Below are 18,895 nucleotides of genomic sequence, written 5' to 3' on the forward strand. Positions count from 1 at the left end.
TATTATAAAATTTCAGTACTGGCAGTGAATTTCGGAACGCAGTCTTCAATTATTGGCTGAGCGCCGAGTCAGCGCCTCATTGTGATTGGTCCATTGAGAGTCGGCAGTCGTAATCGGCAGTCGGGTCGGCCTGTGCAGTCGGTAGTCTGATACTGGCTTTAGGAACACTTAAGGATGTATCTGAGCTATAAAAATAATACCAATTCGATAAAACTTTGAGTAATTTTTCTTTAATTATTTATAATATATTGAAAAAAATTCACTAAACCGTTGAAGAGTTATTATTATGTTAATTTTACACGTGTTCTTATGGCAAAAGCAACTTTTCTGAATATAATGAGTAAAAATGTATAGAAAAAATAGTACTAAAAATTTAAGTATTTTTACACATATAAATCCTGAATTATCGGAACTATTTGCAGAATTTGATTAGTTTTCACAACACGGTTTCAGAGAAATTAATTTTTATTTGTGACAATTTTGCGATTGTCATAATGAGTTAGTAACTGGACTATGGAAATGCGGCAACGTTGCAAGCAGCTGGTATGTCAAACGAATAACCTATAAATCAATACAATAAAGTTACATCGTAAATTCTTGTTTTGTCTGCATTGTTCCATACAGAGGACAAGAATACAAATTAAATAATTTCGATAATCAATAGGATAAGTGTGAAATTTGAGGCTTTTATTGTTTAATCTAACCTGCCTGCATAGTGCATTACTACCAACGTACAAGCCACAAACTACATAGTACGCTGTTGTTAGGTTTAACTTTTTTCATTAAATATTTATAATAACAACAAATAATATTGATAGTTATTGTTAAGACCATGCATACCTGTTTTAACTTATCCCAATTATTTTTTCTCTGTTGCACTGATGGATATTGATGTTAAATAAATTTAACGAAATTTAATGTTCTAAAGTTGAATTCAGGGCATTTTCCCTGCCAAAAGTTTTATTATAGAAAGTTGAAAAAAAGCAAATAAAAGTAATAAACTATTGAGAAAGTAAAAAATAACTTTTTAAATAAGAAATTATGTTAGCCACTATTTATATCACTTATCACTAGGTTTACAACACGTTTGAAGCAGATATTCAAATTTTTCGTTTTTCAAGCACTTTTGTCACCGATTGTATCTCAGATACATCCTTAAAGAATTCATCGTGCTATCTGGGATTAAAGTATTCCCAGATAACATGTATGTCTAAAATATGTCGAAAAGATATCTAAAAGACGTCTTATGCAACAAAACGTTGCATAAAACGTCTTAGATATTTTTTCGATATTTTTTAGACATGCATGTTATCTGGGCTGGTACGCATCAAATTTAATACACGACTAAAGCCCATTCTACATTGCGTAAACGTGGTTGTAAGTGGTTGTATGTGATTACGACAACCAATCAGAATAAAGCAATCAGTAAATAAAACATTCGGATTGGTTGACTCTTACGATCACGACTACGCTTACGCAATTGTAGAATGGGCTTAACGTTTTAACGATGTAAACCAGGCCAGTGACTATTATGAAGAACTGAAATCGTTAGTATGACTTAACGACAAGTCAGACGTATCTTTTAATTTCAAGATTTACGAATCATTAACAAATTGAACTTTTTTACTTTCAGTTAGTATGTTTCAACGGCATATTAGCCACACACAAATTCAAGAATCATCTTCCTTGCTGCGGAATGCAGCTGATAGAAATAGATATATGACCAGTTGATTCCGAGCAACTTTCTTGAAAATCCGCTTAATCTAATCTAATCGATCTAATCTTAACTAGCATAAAACTAGAATTATTTACTCGTTTTAACAAATCATCTTTTATTTTTCATTATCAACTCTCCGATTTAATTAATTATCGATTAACCTGATCAGAATTTGGAAAAAGTCATTCTCACATGCATGCTGATTCGTTGGCATTACAATCGCTTTGATGTTTAAAGGGACGTCTACATTGGAAGTAAATAGCAAGTAGGAAGTAAGAGTAAGAAATTGACCAACCACAGTCGAATGTGAGAAGAATAATCAACTATGATTGGTCAATTTCTTATTCTTACTTCCTACTTCTTACTGCTTACTTCCAATGTAGACGTCCCTTTAAGAAACTCTGCTTCGCATCAGATGTTTCCTTCCTTCAATATTTGGCTAGAGGCGCATCCGTGACTCATGCCCCAACGCCATTACTCATGCATCAGATGTTTGGTCTGTTCTTTTCAGCTGCACTGCTGACTTGGTGCAATAAGTTAAAGTAAGATAAATATATGTTTTCTCACTCTAACTTATTGCACCAGTTTAACAGTGCAGCTGAAAAGAACAGACCAGTTGTCGTCAGCTGCGCATGTGCGCATGTGCGACATATGTTTGGTAACGCCGCGATAAGCAGGCGGGAAAAGCAATGTGACTCACTTGTAGATCATTTGGCGGTTAAAGACGAGGTGTCCCGTAGTAATTGATCGTGACTTAGTACAATTTACAAGTACCTTTAGGTACGAGTAGGTATATAAAAGGAACATGTCACAGCCCTCTGTAACGGCATACTTCAATACACGGAAGCGCCAAGCTTCCGATGATTTGCGGGATAAGTCCAAAGTTTTGTTGCTCGAGCAAGATCAATCGAGCGGTCAAACGTGTGATACCGAGAAGTATTCTAAGCAAAATGTGTCCGACGAGAGCAAAATGGTGAGCCCAAAAGTCATCTTTAGGGACGTGGCAGCTGCGGCGAAAGATTCTCCGCGCATCAAGAAAGTGGTTCGTAGCATTCACTTCGATTCACCGAAAGCGAATACGGAGAAGTCGATCAAGACACCCAAGGCGCGAATACTGCGCTCACGCAGATTGCTCTCGGCGGATGGACATCAGGTGGACATCCGGGAGAGTTTGCAGAAGATGGGGACCACCGACGTAGAAGTTAGGAAAGTGTCTTTCGAGAAGAAGGGTATGTAAGAGTTAGAGAGAAAAGTATATCGGAAACCGGAGTTTGCTGGGCCGGGACTCGAATCCGGGTCTTTCGCTTGCTGGATGACTGCTCTAAATCACTGAGCTACTCAGACTCCCGCTCCAACATATTCTCTCTTGTCTTTTTGTATGATTGTTAATATGCCTATGTTCTTCAGTTCACTTTATATCTTACAGGTAGTCTCAGTCCAAAGAAGAGTTCTTCTGACGATGCTCCAAAGCATGACACGATCAAGGAGGAGGAAGAGAAAAAGGAGGATGAACCACCCATTCAGGGCTTAGAAACTCCATCCAAGAAGATCTTGACAATGGAGAGACTGAATACTGAAAACTTGAGTTTGAACGACATCAAGAACAGAATTAAAAAGTCTTCTAGACTGTCGGAATTGGAAGCTATCATGGCAAAAATCAATAATTTAGATCAATTAAAGAAAACACAAAAACAAGCTGATCTCAATAAGCCTCAAATGCAAAAGTTTGAGAAGATAGAACTTGAGATTCCAGTGAGGTAAGTCCTTGTGACTATGTTGTTAATTTATGATTGAGTTTTTGATGAGTTGGAATTTGTAATATTCTTTTCTCATTTGACAGCCCACAGAAAATAGCCAGATCTCCAGCCAAGGCCTTATTGACTCCAACTAAGAATAGGGATATCTTGGAAGCAGTGAGTCCTCAGAAGAGAATTTTATTTGAGCCTAAGAATACACCAAGTTCTATGAAATGCAGTCCCACTAAGAAACCAGCTTATCAGAAACATCTGGCAGTTGCTGAAAGCAAGACATCGCTGATATTGCCTTCCAACTATAAATTCTTAGCAGAAATCTTCAGATGCGTAGAAACGGTAATATCTTGATTTTACAAAGTCTTCACATTGTAATATCTTATTAAAATTTTATGCACATTCATATGATATATATATATTGTTCATGTTTGCTTTATGAGATATGACGTTTATTCCTATTTTCAGGTGTCGGCAATGCTGTTTAACAGAAACGAATTAATAACATTTAATAAATTAAAACCCGCGGTTCAAGAGTTGCTGCGACATAATTTCACGCAGAATCATCTGGCCCAGATAAAGACTATTTATCCTAATGCCTACACCTACCAGCAAAAGAAGCATCGTAATTTCGGCTCAGTATCCAAAAATGAGAAATACGAGTTGGTCCTGACACCCACGATTGATGCAAGTGATGGCAAAAATACCTTTGATGAAGATAATGCATTGAAATCTGTGTCCAACAACAGCATGGGACCTGCAATATTGCTAGAGAGAAGACGGAAATTTTACAACACTTTGCTAGGTATTATCTAGAAAAGATTGTCGTATGCAAATCTCTTTGAATCTACCATAACTCTATGCATCTGAAAATTATTTTCAATATCTTTATTACAGAGAGAGTGAAAGATGAGCACAAGAAATTTTTATTAAGCTTGGAGACTCCAATAATTATAGAAAAGGAGAAGATAATGCGCTGGCATCCTGAGTTTAATATAGAAGCTTGTAAAGAGATTGAAAAAGCCGAGTTACCACAACCACCTCAAGCTGAAAAGGCAACTGCAAAAGATGTTCTTGGTAAGAATGACAAATTTTGCAAGTAGAAGTATTGTTTAGCAAAAATTAATTTACTCATGTTTTTGTGTGTCACATAATGTATAGTGCTAAAAGCATAGTTTAAGATATCGGAATAACATCAGGAATTTGAAGTATCTGTGTAAAATTCTACACAAATGCGCATATCGTGCGAATACTCGATATGTAGTACAATGTTGTAACACGGTCCCTATTTCGAAAACGTTAAGTGGGACAAAATATTGCACAAGAGACCAATGCGTTCAAATATTTGCGAAATTCATTTTTTCATTCAACTTTGATGTCGCAAGATTTTATTGATTGATCAGCATATAACACAGTAATCGGTATAAAAGCACCACTTATGTGTAATAATTCAGCAGTTACATACAGCATGCATTCATCTTACTCAACCTGTTCTTCAATTAATAAGTTAATTTTAGAGAATGGATTCAAAATTTCTATTAGGAAAGATCAACTTGTTAGTAGAATATGTAAGCGTTCATTTGTAATTATCGTTTGGCGTGAAATGTTCATAAAATGTCGATACTGGTGAATTCTATTATGCTGATCACTCTTTTCATCATATCATTATTTCCTTCTTTTTTCCAGACAAAGTTAAATCTTTGTTCAACACTGGCTCTCGTATGGAGAAAGCTTTGCAAAAACTGGCTGAGGCGAATATGACATCAAAATCGACTCCTTCGTCTTCACAGGATTCTGCGATCCAAACCACGGAAAGTAATATTGCGAAAGTTAATATCGTCGACACCTCACCAACCACACCAAATGTACAAGACACCTACCTCACGAAAGCATTCAAGGGTATCCCCAAAGCTCTACTCGAGAAAGTAAGTAAATTACCCGAATGTGTATCTCTAGAAGCAACACTTAATGTTTGTCGTAACGTATATCTTTCATCGTGCATTTCTTCATGACTCGTGATACTTCAGGTTCGCGCGAGACAGGCTGCTAAGGCGTTAGAGGAGATGACGAGAACACCGAACGCAGACAAGGAGGCTACTCTATACTCGAGACTCCCGGATTTAGCAAAAGTACTTCGCAATATTTACGTGACGGAAAAAAAGGGTGTCCTACAGATGGAAACGGTGATACAACGATTGGATAATTCCTTCAGGACAAAGTTAACGCCGAATGAAATGGACGAGCATGTACGGCTGCTATGTAAGCTATTACCCACTTGGACTAGTATACATAATGTACGAAAGATCGATTATTTAAAATTAGATAGGAACGCCGATATTACAAAAGTAATCAGGCGATTAGAAATTTTTGCCAATGACAAAGTTAAATAATATCTATATTTTTATCTAATATATTAAGTATGATAATATATAATATATTAAGTATGATATATATAATAATGGCATTTGATTTGTATCCTGGAGCCTTTTTAATGTTCTTGTTTTAATTATCGTTACTTGAAACTTGTCTCAAATGAGATACTCAAATTTGAATTTAGAGTTAGATATGAACATTTTACAAATATATATATGCCACGTACATATATCACACATCATATAAACCAACTAAAAAAATTTTAATCTAACTTCAAATCTTTCGATTTGAATATCTCATGTGAAATAAGTTTCAAGATTAACGATTGTTAATCTTGAAACTTATGTTATCTATGTATATCTTGAAACTTGTTAATACAGGCCTAAGATTACATTCTGCGTATATAATCTCTACGTATAAATGTAAACATTGTTTAATTTTGTACGCTTTTTTGTATTTGGATTATATATACTCTATAATTTACAAAGGTAATAGGATAATTGATTTTATACACATTTATAGTTAAGATGTTATTGCCTTTACTTCAATTGAATTCTCTGAGATGCGAAGTTAATTCACAAAAGCACGAGATAGATCTGGTCTCTCTTTGTTTCGCGTTTATCTTCGAAGTTTTATCATTTATTATTAACATCGATTTGTAGATTTATACAGTAAAATGCACATTATAAAATTGCATGATTTATATTAATGAGGCTACTTTTTGAGGTATGTAGTTATGTAGTATCTCTGAAATATTCAACATGCAGTTTTCTATGTTTATCAATCTAAGTTACTGCTAATGTATGCATTGCATGTATTATCATGTTTGTACAATTAAAAAATGTTATAATTACACGAATTAATAAAAAATATAAAAAATAACTTACAATATAAATATAGATTTAAGTTAAAATATAATTTTAGTTATATAAGATATAAGAAGTATGACTGGCTGTTAAGTTGTACTACTTGAACAATAATAGTGTAGCACTCAGAATATGTTGAGTGGCAAGACTTATCCAATAGGACAATGAACATTAAAAAAGCTTCAAGATACAAATCAAATGCAATTGTATATATTTTGTCATATTTAATATCATATATAAATAGTTATATTAGTGTTTAATAAAATGTGTTAATCATATAAAAAATTATATATAACCTTAATAATAATCAACTTTGTCAATTAATATTTCGCTTAATAGAGAGCGACAATTTCTCCAAACAGAAAAGTTGTTTGCCTTTAAAAAACGCGTCGAGCATTTTTTCGTCAAAATTGGAAGGAGTGTAAACTGTATAATTACCACTTAATCTATTTTACAAGAATGACATTGCTATCATTTTTTTCTTTTTATTTGTCAAGTTCGTCTCTGACTACTACTTTTTTCCAAACATTAGTTTTATGTATAGAAATACATAAATTTATAGTGTTTCTCCTTCCTATATTACCTTAGAACATCTTGTGTATACTTAAAAAAAAGTGACAAGGAAGAATAATATCTCTATTTATACAATAATAAACTAATAACAGTAAAATTGTAAGTAGGAAAAATTTAACGCACATATCTTGCCACGACAGAAAAGTTAAACATGAGTGATTTTGGAGAAGGTTAAATAATTAGATAATTAAAATTTATCAAACAGAAACGTTATTACAACGTCGTAAACACACATTCCTCATGTACTTGAAGATGATAAATATACTAACGCCTTAGAACGGCTTACTTTTTGGCGGCAGAATCTGTTAAGACCCTTGCACAATGCCAGAAATAGAAATAAACATTAGCCAATAGGAACAGGGAATAAAAATAATTGACCAATCCGAATTCCTATTGCCTGTTGTCTGTAAGCGCCTTTACTTTCATTTTGCTGGTCGTCTTTCTTTTCTTCCTCATTTGCTGGTCCTAAATGACTTAAGCAGAGATACTTGCGCTTTGTGTATATGTACATTAGGGCTGCTATATTCAAACGGATTTGACACTATCCGGGTACCCGGGTATTCAAGTAACGGATAAATATGACACTTCAAAACCAGAAAAATGGGAAAAAGTAGTGGCTAGCGATAGATAATATTTTGAATGATCAATTTGTAACCATTTTTTCACAATAAAATATTTTTACCAAAAAATCCCTTAAAATTAATGCACATTCCCAATATATCACAGTAAATGCTCATTTTTTAAATGACAAATGGAAAGGAAAGTCTTATAATTTAATTACGACAACGATAGACGAAGCACATACAAATTTAGTTAATAAAATTAACTCGATTTTAAGTGAGAGGGAATTGACGGACAAAGCAATGGCGGTTGTCACCAATAATGCAGCAAATATGCTTGGAGCTCTTAAAAATATTAATGCTGAAACAAAATCAGGAATATCCTGTGCAGCTAATACTCTACAACTCAGCATAAAAGAAAATTTAAATAAGCCCAAAATACATCAGATTTTGTTTACTATTAGGAAAATCGTATCTCTGTTCCATCATTCGTATAAAGCAAGCAATACATTTAAAGAGCAACAAAAAGCACTTGAATTATCAGTTTTAAAACTAATTCAAAGTTGCCCTACGCGATGGAATTCAATATACTTTATGCTTGATCGTTTGCTTCAAAACAGGGTTTCCGTTGAAAACGTTTTACCCTTATAGAAAGATCATACTAAGAATCATTGATAATTACTTATTATCCAGTATTTTTAATACTGAAAATAAGTAATTACCAATGATGATTCTTAGTATGATATTTTTATAAAGGTAGCTAATAGAAATATTGTTTCTCGCTCTACTGCTGAGCAACTCGAAATAAAAGAACGTGAATGAACACTCATAAGCTAATTGTTGTTTTAAAACCTCTTCAAATAGCTACTACTGTTCTTTGCAGTAATTCTTATACACCTATTTCGATAGTAAATCAACAACGCGTCTAACCAGCGACCTTTTGATAATGATCCATTGTTATCGATGCAGGATACTCATTGGGTGCTTTCCAATTGCTTAACACATCTTGACAGACACGTATACAAAACCAGTTTATTGGTCACATATTATTTAAAATATCTTGTAAGGTAATGTGCAACCAATAAACTGCTTAGCCGACTCGGCGCCTCACTGTGATTGGTCCATTGAGAGTCGGCAATCATAGTCTGCAGTCGGTAATCTGATACGGGCTTTACGGTTAACCCAGAGCCAGTTGAACATGGGTGATTTCCAATTGCTTAACACATCTTGACACATGTACACAGAAATGCACAAAGTGTAACGTTGTGCACGATTCAATTGGAACAAAGTGTGTACTAATGTGTGTAGGATTATTTTTCAACTATGCTTATATTTTGGTATTTTTTAATAATAAATAATAAAATCTAATAGCATGTTCGACTGGCTCTGGGTTAACCCACTCTGGGTTATACAGCTTACGTTTATTGATCGAACAAGTACTTATAAGCTTTATGATTGGCTAGTAGAGACTTATAACGTCATTAATCGCTCTCGGAGCGATTAACCCAGGGTCAGTCGAACACGCTATAAATAATAAAAAAGAAATTGTCTACTTTCGATGGACGGGAAACGCGTGGTGGACGGTAGACGCGTCTGTGCTTTTTGAGCAAAATCGATACCTTTTCTAGTTGCCGAAAGAGAGCAAAAAATACTGGCGGTATATAAGCACTTGACTGCGACGTCGTGCTCAGGCTTTTACATGCCGTTAGCATTTATTGCTTAATTTCGGCAACTACAAAAGATATTGATTTCGTTCAAAAAGCACTGTCTTCTCCATACTTTACTTTATTGGAATTAGTTGTTTATAATATTACGATTAATACCACTGCTTTAGGTAAAGTATAGAAATGCGCGAATGTTTCGATGTTGCGATCAAGCTCTTACATGCCGCTAACATTTATTCCTTATTTCTCGGCAACCACGAAAGATATTGATGTTATTTAAAGAGCACTAGTTTTTCCACAGTTTATGCTACTGGAATTAATGTTTTATAATAATGCGATTAATACCGTTGCGTTATGTAGAGTATGGAAGTGGGCGTGCTTTTCGCGGTCAGGTTCTCGCATATACACATACATATGATATTTCGTACGTATATACACGTAAATAAATTTATGACAGTGCGTAAAGAGAAAAGATCATGTGCATGTTGAATGGAATATAAGTTCGTACGCAATAGTCCATGTTCTTAACCACGCAATTATGCGCTTAGCACGGACACGAATCGCCAGGAAATGGGCGTAGAATAGACACGCACCGAATCGCTGCATTACCGGCATCGTCTGAAAATGCGCGTAGGGAACGTAGTTCCACCTGAAAAATGAGTGCAGATGGCGCATCGCACCAGCGTGAAAATCGGTGTCGCCCAAAACATATGGCGTGGCCGTTTTCAGACTTCTCTCTGAGTATACGTAACATAAACTGTAGATAAATGCGCGCATATATGTGAAACGGAACGCGGCCTTATGGAAGATTCACATCGCGTCCGACGTACGACGTTCGATATCCAATAGGAAAACAGCTTTTCAATGGAGAATTGAATTCTCTATTAGAAAGCTGTTCTCTTATTGGATATCGGATGTCGTGCGTCGGAAGTCGGACGCAATGTGAATCCTGCTTAACGGCTTACGTGCTCGAGTTGTGTCCCTCTTTGTTCCGTCGTTGCAAGTTGTGGTCCATCTTTCAAGTCCGTGAAGCAATTCGAGCAACATGGGTATGTTAGAATCTCATTCAATTGTTACATTTTTCAAGCAATTTTAATGAAAACATGTATCATTTTCGGGAAAACTTTCCCGACATATCTTAATCAATATTTACTGGTACAGATATACGTAAAGAACCTTGTATTCAGTTCCATTGTAGCATGTCCGAGGTTACCGCATGTAACCAGTGTCGAGCATATTAATGTTAAATGTATTCCTCAAAGCCACATATTTATTTTTTATTCTTTAATATGAAATTCTTTTACCTATAGTAAAGTCATATTTGACCTAGAAAGATATTTAACGTACTCGACGAAAGTGTTCATACATAACCTAATTTTCTAAATCTTAAGGCAAACCGAGAGGTCTTCGTACGGCGCGTAAACACGTAAATCACAGACGTGATCAACGCTGGAATGATAAGGATTACAAAAAGGCACACTTAGGTACCAGATGGAAGGCCAACCCATTTGGTGGTGCCTCTCATGCAAAAGGCATTGTCCTGGAAAAAGTGTACGTGATAATACAATCATATAGCGATTTATAGAAATTCCTAAGTCTTAGTTCTGTTTTATTTGATTGCAATTCTCAATCCATAGTTTGATACAAGCATAAAAGATTGTGATTTTTGAAGTAAGTTTGTAAACTCACTCAACTTGTCCATTGGCAGCATTCTTCTGCTGATTAGAGTTAAAGTCATATCAATTTATTATTTTTATATATTTATGTCTTTCATTTTACTCTTACAGTGGAGTGGAAGCTAAGCAACCCAACTCTGCTATCCGTAAGTGCGTTAGAGTGCAACTGATAAAGAATGGCAAGAAGATCACTGCCTTCGTACCAAGAGATGGTTGTTTGAACAATATTGAAGAAAACGACGAAGTTTTGGTAGCGGGTTTCGGCCGTAAAGGTCACGCCGTTGGTGATATTCCCGGAGTCCGATTTAAGGTGGTAAAGGTCGCAAATGTATCTTTACTTGCATTATATAAAGAAAAGAAGGAAAGACCGAGATCATAAGGCATCGATTCTCAACTATGTATATATAATTACAAATATACATAAAAGTTTTACACAATATGTGTAATTGTGTTTTAATTTAAAAAAAAGGTATTAATAATATTAAAGATATTAATAATCCTTGAGTCTTGCATATTGTGTTATCTATTGTGGATTTCAACAAGTAATGCCAAGTAAAAACTAATTCTATTTTGTTATTGTATACAATTAAAACAACTTAAAACTAATAAGTTTTGCGGAAAAAGTCAATATTGTAGTTCTGTAGGTGTAAAGTTTTCAAATATATAGTCTCTCTCCTCTTAATATACTTACAAAAAGTATAAGGCACAAAGCATATTGCAGAAGAAAAAAGTTACAAACTTTACTGAATCATACAAGAATTATCTTAAGAGGATGCTGTAGAAGAAAAGATTACAAACTTTACTGAATCATACAAAGATTATCTTAAGAGGATGCAAGACACAAATATTTTACGTGTGTGTGCATGTGTATATTTCAAGTTACATATCTGAAAACGATCAACAACATACTGGCTTTTTTCTACAAAGATTATGCTGTGTATTGACTGCCCAGAATTATAAATTCCTTTATACAATGTAAATAAGTGTGAAAATATGTTCGAAGATTGTCTAATATACAGGATGTTCCCGAAAGGTAGTACCAAATTTTAGGGATATGTAGTACTCATTAAAACAAACCAAAAATTCTTAATGAACAGTACTCCAAAAATCTTTTATTTCTGAGTTATGAAGCATTTTGTTCTGTGAAAAATAGAAAATAAATTAAATCTACAATAAATGTTCAATGTGCCTTTGGTTCATGTCAATACACATTTCGGCATGTTTCGTCATTGAAGGTCAAAGAGTCCAGGTTTATTTCGTATTTGTTGACAACAGTTTCCAAGTCTCTTAGTTCACTCACGGACACCTATATGTAACCACCTAATTACACAGGGATTCAACTTTGGATTGTGGACTGTGTCTAGTTATCTGAAAAATTGTTAATTTTTACACAAATTCTGAAATGACGGATATTCATTTTGGCAGAGCAAAGGGCAATGCTTCAAAAGCAGCACGCTTGTATCATGCAGCTTATCCGGGGGCTTATGCAGCTTATTCAGTGAGGAAACGTGCCGAACTGTGTGTTGAAATGGACGGAGGGCATATTGAACATTTATTGTAAATTTTAGTTATTTTCTATTTTTCACAGAACAAAATGCTTCATAACTCATAAAAGGTTTTCGGAGTACTGTTCATTAAGAGTTTTTGGTTTGTTTTAACGAGTACTACATACCCCTAAAATTTAGTATCACCTTTTGAAAACACCCTGTATATCAATATGTCTTTTTATTGTTTCGTTGTGTATTGTCACAGTAGTATGACTAAAAAACCGATCAGACGTGCTTTCTCTTACATTGGAACACAGGTTAAGTTTATCAGTGTGTAACTTCGGCAAAACTAACGAAGTGGTTCAAGGAGCATTTTAAAGATTAAAGTCTCTATACTATTCAAAAATATTAAATGAATAACGTTATTTTTGTTTGTCACAGAAATATATTGAGTTAAATAAAAAATTGTTAAAATTTTAACCTTATATCTTCCAGTATATATAAAAAGTATGATAAATATATTTTAAAAAAGGAACTCTCTATCAGCTTTTCATTTATTCCTTAACAAATGTCGTACACCTATTCTTTTGGCTACTATGAGTAGTCAAATCCAAAATGCCATTTTTGCTTCAACACTAAATAATTCGGCGAGAGATAATTATACTTCAATTTGCGAGTACACGCGAATTAAAGAGAAAAGCTTACATTTTTAAATAATGTAAATCCTATTTATCTGCAATTTTTACATTATGTAATGTAACTCGACAAACCTCATAAAAATGTGAGCACTTGGATCATGATTTATTTTCGTAACATACTATTGTAGAAAACATTGAAACTTTGTCCAGAAACATATCTATAAAATAAAATGTCCAAGCTATAAAATACTTTCTAAACCATCTCGTTACTATTACCTTTAAGGAAGTTATGTTGAACTTCGTAATAGTACGTTTTAACAACGCGTCAAAGCGAGTAATATCTTCAAGTCATACTTTAAACATGTTACATATTTGCTAGAAGGATGCCTCTCGAAAAATCAATTTACTAAACAAACATGTGCTGGTTAAACACACAGGGGATTATCAACAACTTATCTAATGCAGGAACGTATACATAAACGCCGCCGGCAAGTGAACCATTTCTCGCGAGTCATGGAGACAGTACGCTTTTAAGAGAGAAAAGACGAAATAGTAAGAACCTCGATCTCCATATCTATCTATTTTCCAGCATACAGATCGCCAAAAGTGCATATTAATTACGTAACATTATTGTAAAACGTGTTACGTAACGGGCTAGCTGACAAATCAGCGAAAAGTCGACGTTGCGTTGCCGTAAACGAATTATTTTCCACACACTTCTCTCTCCCTCTCTTCCCCTCTGTCAATGTTCGTCGCAATATGAGTATATTAGCAAAATCATTATTCATCTCTAAGCGACAAGAGAGGAAGAGAAAGACTGAAGTGGAAAGAACCAGCCTGCCGTGACGTAAAAGCCGGACCTGGCAGACTGCAAAGCTCGGACTGGGCAGACCCGTCCGTCTCGCTCGTTAAGGAGTTTATTCATCAGGTATGTATTTTCAGGGCGCCCAAGGAGCATACTTTCAGTGACGTATCAAGGGGATTATTCACAAATTCGCTACTTGTCGAGCAAAATTATGTTTTTATCTAATATCACTATCGAAATAAATGTTAATTTGAAACTAATTTCATGACACCAACTTTTACCACGTTTCACTCAGTATAATGCCGCTCGAAACATAAAACAGCAGTTCCTGGCCTATAATCGACCGGTCGCACAAAAACGGTGTAGTGAATACTATTCCTTCTTTTATTTCCCAGTGTTTCTTGTAACACGTGACATTTATAACGATAGGTTTTTTTATTTAGATAATGTCACACTTTTTACGAAGTTATGGCATAGTGGTGATCTATATTGCTGCTGCCATAAGGTTTTGCAAATGCAAAATTGCGATATTCAATACGAAATTTTTCATGAAGGAAGCAAGACAAATCGCGCGAGACTTTAACTACGAAATACGTGTTTCACTGCGATAGATTTTACGCAAAATTTCTGTATAATTTCCAGCATTTCGGCTCGAGTGAATAAAGTCCTGAAATTGGTTACACGCGCCAACGTGTAAGCATCGAGTAACGAGCTCCGCCACACGAGCGACCGGTTGGTAGTGGCGTTCGGCTATCGTCACCCGTGTGATCCCTGCTGCGTCGTCGAACGTCCGCTATCCATCCTTCGGCTACGTCCGGTACGCCGCCTAATCGGAGCGCAGTGCAGCGCAGCGCAGGTGCAGCGAGGAGAGGGTGCGTCGAGTTCGAGAACCAGTCAGTCAGTCAGTCAGTCAGCTAGCCAGCCAGCCAGCCAGCAAGCCAGCCAGCCGGTGGTCCAACCAACGATGGTCGTGAAAATCTACATATCGGGTATCAGCGGCAACAAGGAAGTGAGTGAGAGCGGCGACTTTCCGCCTGTGATAAGCCGGATACTCCGGTATCGCGCGATACTCGACGAAACGAGACACGTACGGCACACTGGCTGAACTCTGACATTCCCCGTGTCTGCAGCGGCTAGTAGCGGTCGCGGTCGCCGTCGTCATCGTCGTCGACGACGATGACGACGTCGGTGCTATATCAGGTTACAACGCGAAAACTATTTGTATCGGACACGCTCTCGCGCGGTTCCGGACTAACTAATGATCGGTACTGTCACTTGGGAAGAACGAATGGTCGGCCGATCAGACGTGCACCCGCTGCTGGGCTCGTCTGATCGGAACCGTCGGTCGTTTTCCTTGCGCCCACGGGCTTACACGGTGGTGCCGTGTCGAGATTTATTAGCAGCCGTGGGCCTCCGTCGCGGTCTGTTTATTTGGGTAGATTCGGAACAAGTATTCTTGATATCAACAAATTTGTCATGTGTCTCAGCACAATGTAGCTAGTAGCAGAATGAGCTTTCCTCTATGATTATGAGTCTCTTGAATTGGACTGAAGCTCTTGAATACACTGGAGATACTTGTTGAAGATGCTGTTACTGGCGTATCATCACTTTGACAGTTGTTATCATTGATGACAAATTCATATTTCTTTAGAGAACTTGACAATGTTATAAATCTTATTATCTTATGCAGATTATTACTATTGCAAAGGTCTTATTGCAGAAAATTATAGATAGCTGAATGTAGTCAGCTGGGTGAGTCCAATATAAATGTGAGAGACTGTTTTCTCCCAGAAACTGTGTGTAGCTGTGAGTCGAATAGAAATGAAGCTATTGTGACAAGAGAAGAAATCTAGTGTGTGCCATGACTTGATGATTAATATCAATTTCTATTTTAATTCTTATTTTCTCCAGCACCTAGTTTTCACTCTTAATCACTTGTAAATGTGTTACAGGTGAAGAAAAGGCAACAGCGCGTGCTGATGATTCTAGATAGTAAAAATGTGGAATATGAGATCATCGATATAACGGAACCAGGCAAGGAATTGGAGAAAGAGTTTATGCAAACCAATAGCAACGCGAGAACCAACAAGTATCCATTACCACCACAAATATTCAACGAGGATAATTATTGTGGAGTAATTGTCTTTTTTTATGCTAAATTTGAATTTTATGCTTCTGCTGCATTGTTGTGTTGATTTCAAAAATATATTGCACATGTCTGTAGTGAGCAATGAACAAATAATTAAACGATACTACGTCTCTAACATACAATACACACCAACTAAATTTTGCAGGATTACGAGGACTTTGATTTAGCGAACGAAATAGACGAGTTGGAAAAGTTTCTAAAAGTGACAACGGCAGTCAGCACCGCGGAGATCACTCTCGACTCCAAATCTCAGAGTGATGGAATCCAAGAGAACGGAAATACTTCCAGTCGGGAGGTAATGTTGTCTTTTTGTTTGACCGCGGTGCTATAAATCGAAGAAACTTCGTCAACAAGCTTTTAGAGCATGCACACGTACTATTTCTTTGACAGAAAGTATTCGGAAACGCCAGAACAGAAATAGCAATAACTATAGTCGCGTTTATTGTATGGCGCTTACAGCGTATAACAAAGCGCATTTTTATACGTACTATTTATAAATCTTTTGAATGCGCAGTCGGGCTGTACGATGATTTTACTGATGAGCAAATTAACAGCTATTTTTGCCGTTCTGTAGTAACAAAAGGTGTTCTGTTAGCAATGTATATAAAATCATTGAGTTTTCTTCATGTACACACACTTGTACTATACTTTATGATGACCTTGTTACTAAATTTATATTATAGTTGCTACATATCTAACATCTGCAATTTATCTTTTTCAGCCTTCCACGGACAAAGAAGCAACTGTTGTACCCTCCGACAGGTAACTGATATTACAATCAACAAATACACAAATGTATTAAAAAAAATATATATATACAGGGTGTCCCAGATCACCTTCACAATCTCTTGTGAGGACGTAAAACGGATTGAAATGAACACACAAGTCCAACACCATTTTGCGATAAATCTCAAAATATTGATTAAAAAAGATTGGTGAATGATTATGCGCGATATGGTATATGAGCTGCAATTGCGCCGTCTGCCGTTGTATACTTGTACATGAAGTCAAACTGAATAAAAAAGCCCTCATTTTGCAAATAACAATATAGATTTTTAGATATTAATTAAAGAAAATTTGTGCATTATGGTACATAATCATGTAACAATTTTCTTTGATTAATATCTAAAAATATATATTGTCATTTGCAAAATGGTAGAGGACTTTTCTGTTCAGTTACTTGTACTTTGTACAGTTCACTTAATGTACAAGTATACAACGATAGACGGCGCAATTGCAGCGCATCTACCATATCACACATTATCATTCACCAATCTTTTTTAATTAATATCTCGACTATTATTGCGAATATCGCAAAATGGTATAGGACTTTTGTGTTCATCTCAATCCGCTTTCCGTCCTCACGAGAGATTGTGAAGGTGATCTGGGACACCCTGTATATATGTGTGTGTATGCGTGTACACACACCACACACATATATATAACACACATACACACACATATATACATGGTGTCCCAGATCACCTTCACAATCTCTCGTGAGGACGGAAAGCGGATTGAGATAAACACAAAAGTCCTATACCATTTTGCGATATTCGCAATAATAGTCGAGATATTAATTAAAAAAGATTGGTGAATGATAATGTGTGATATGGTAGATGCGCTGCAATTGCGCCGTCTATCGTTGTATACTTGTACATTAAGTCAACTGTACAAAGTACAAGTAACTGAACAAAAAAGTCCTCTACCATTTTGCATATATATATATATATATATATATATGTGTGTGTGTGTGTGTGTGTGTGTGTGTGTGTGTGTGTGTGTGTGTGTGTCATAGATTTCTAAAACATTGATCTGTTAAACGCAACGACATAAAGTGACTATCTGCTCTAGTTTACCAGAAAGGACAACCCTAGAAAGCGAGAATAAAGCATTAGACGAGTCTAAGCCAACTGAAGTAGATAGCGCCGCAAAAACTATCACTAGCGAAGAAGCTGAACACGCTGAGGATAGTGGCGATAAAAATGAAGAGAAATCCGACGACCAAGAGAAAGAGGAATAGACACAAGAGATACACCCATGCGAAACTGGGGATATTCCACACAATGACATCCTTCCTTTTCCACCCACAAGCGTATTTTGCAAAGCTACGTTTATTACATTACTAAGGCTGAGTGAAGGTACTGCCAAGATAATATTCTGTATTGCGGAAAGTCTATTGAGTGAACAGTTTAAGGTGACGCATAGAACATACTTTTATAGAATATACTTTGTATTTTAGATGAAACGCGTCTTCACCAATGTTTCTCGACAGGTCTGATTAGATGATACGAGCGATAATCCCTTTGTATCGCTATCTTCACATGTGTCCTCCACGTTTGTTTATTATTTTACATTGTTTTGCACCGCACGATATCCCATACATTACTGCACTCCCGCGATGACAAGATTCAAGTATATATACATATTTTTCTTTTATAACGCAATTTTTTGGTTATTGTTGCCGCGTGCAAAGCGTACAAGTAAAAAAAAAATATATATATATATATATATACAGAATATAACGACACACGTACATACAATATCATTTGAGACATGATCGAGAACAGATACATATATATATATATATATATATATATATATATATATATATATATATATATATATATATATATATT

General features: G+C 35.7%; 3 protein-coding genes across 6 annotated transcripts; all 3 read left to right on the forward strand.

Annotated features, from left to right (window-relative positions):
• The first annotated feature begins 2,379 nt into the window (after positions 1-2,379).
• LOC116842034 (DNA replication factor Cdt1-like) lies at positions 2,380-7,562 on the forward strand. Its single transcript, XM_032810674.1, has 7 exons — positions 2,380-2,946; positions 3,144-3,474; positions 3,558-3,807; positions 3,934-4,270; positions 4,363-4,542; positions 5,152-5,390; positions 5,493-7,562. Exons 1-7 carry the CDS (start codon positions 2,523-2,525, stop codon positions 5,853-5,855), a joined length of 2,124 nt encoding a protein of 707 aa, XP_032666565.1. The 5' UTR covers positions 2,380-2,522; the 3' UTR covers positions 5,856-7,562.
• A 2,819-nt stretch (positions 7,563-10,381) lies between these two features.
• Positions 10,382-11,616, forward strand: LOC116842014 (40S ribosomal protein S23). Its single transcript, XM_032810633.1, has 3 exons — positions 10,382-10,550; positions 10,893-11,052; positions 11,289-11,616. Exons 1-3 carry the CDS (start codon positions 10,547-10,549, stop codon positions 11,554-11,556), a joined length of 432 nt encoding a protein of 143 aa, XP_032666524.1. The 5' UTR covers positions 10,382-10,546; the 3' UTR covers positions 11,557-11,616.
• A 2,460-nt stretch (positions 11,617-14,076) lies between these two features.
• LOC116842015 (SH3 domain-binding glutamic acid-rich protein homolog) lies at positions 14,077-18,782 on the forward strand. 4 transcript variants are annotated; one of them, XR_004377657.1, is made up of 7 exons: positions 14,077-14,230; positions 14,750-15,116; positions 16,060-16,242; positions 16,402-16,551; positions 16,978-17,018; positions 18,111-18,397; positions 18,499-18,782. XR_004377657.1 is itself a non-coding variant. In XM_032810634.1 (6 exons), exons 2-6 carry the CDS (start codon positions 15,072-15,074, stop codon positions 18,277-18,279), a joined length of 588 nt encoding a protein of 195 aa, XP_032666525.1. In that variant the 5' UTR covers positions 14,077-14,230; positions 14,750-15,071; the 3' UTR covers positions 18,280-18,782. The 4 variants fall into 4 exon arrangements, 3 of the variants coding, with proteins under 3 accessions (XP_032666525.1, XP_032666526.1, XP_032666527.1); XM_032810634.1 differs by having other exon boundaries at positions 18,111-18,782; XM_032810635.1 differs by lacking the exon at positions 14,077-14,230 and having other exon boundaries at positions 14,672-15,116; positions 18,111-18,782.
• Positions 18,783-18,895: the final 113 nt, after the last annotated feature.

This window comes from Odontomachus brunneus, unplaced genomic scaffold (genome assembly GCF_010583005.1).
Source record: "Odontomachus brunneus isolate Ranch 3 - 2012 unplaced genomic scaffold, Obru_v1 Obru_scaffold_020, whole genome shotgun sequence".
Lineage (NCBI taxonomy): Eukaryota > Metazoa > Arthropoda > Insecta > Hymenoptera > Formicidae > Odontomachus > Odontomachus brunneus.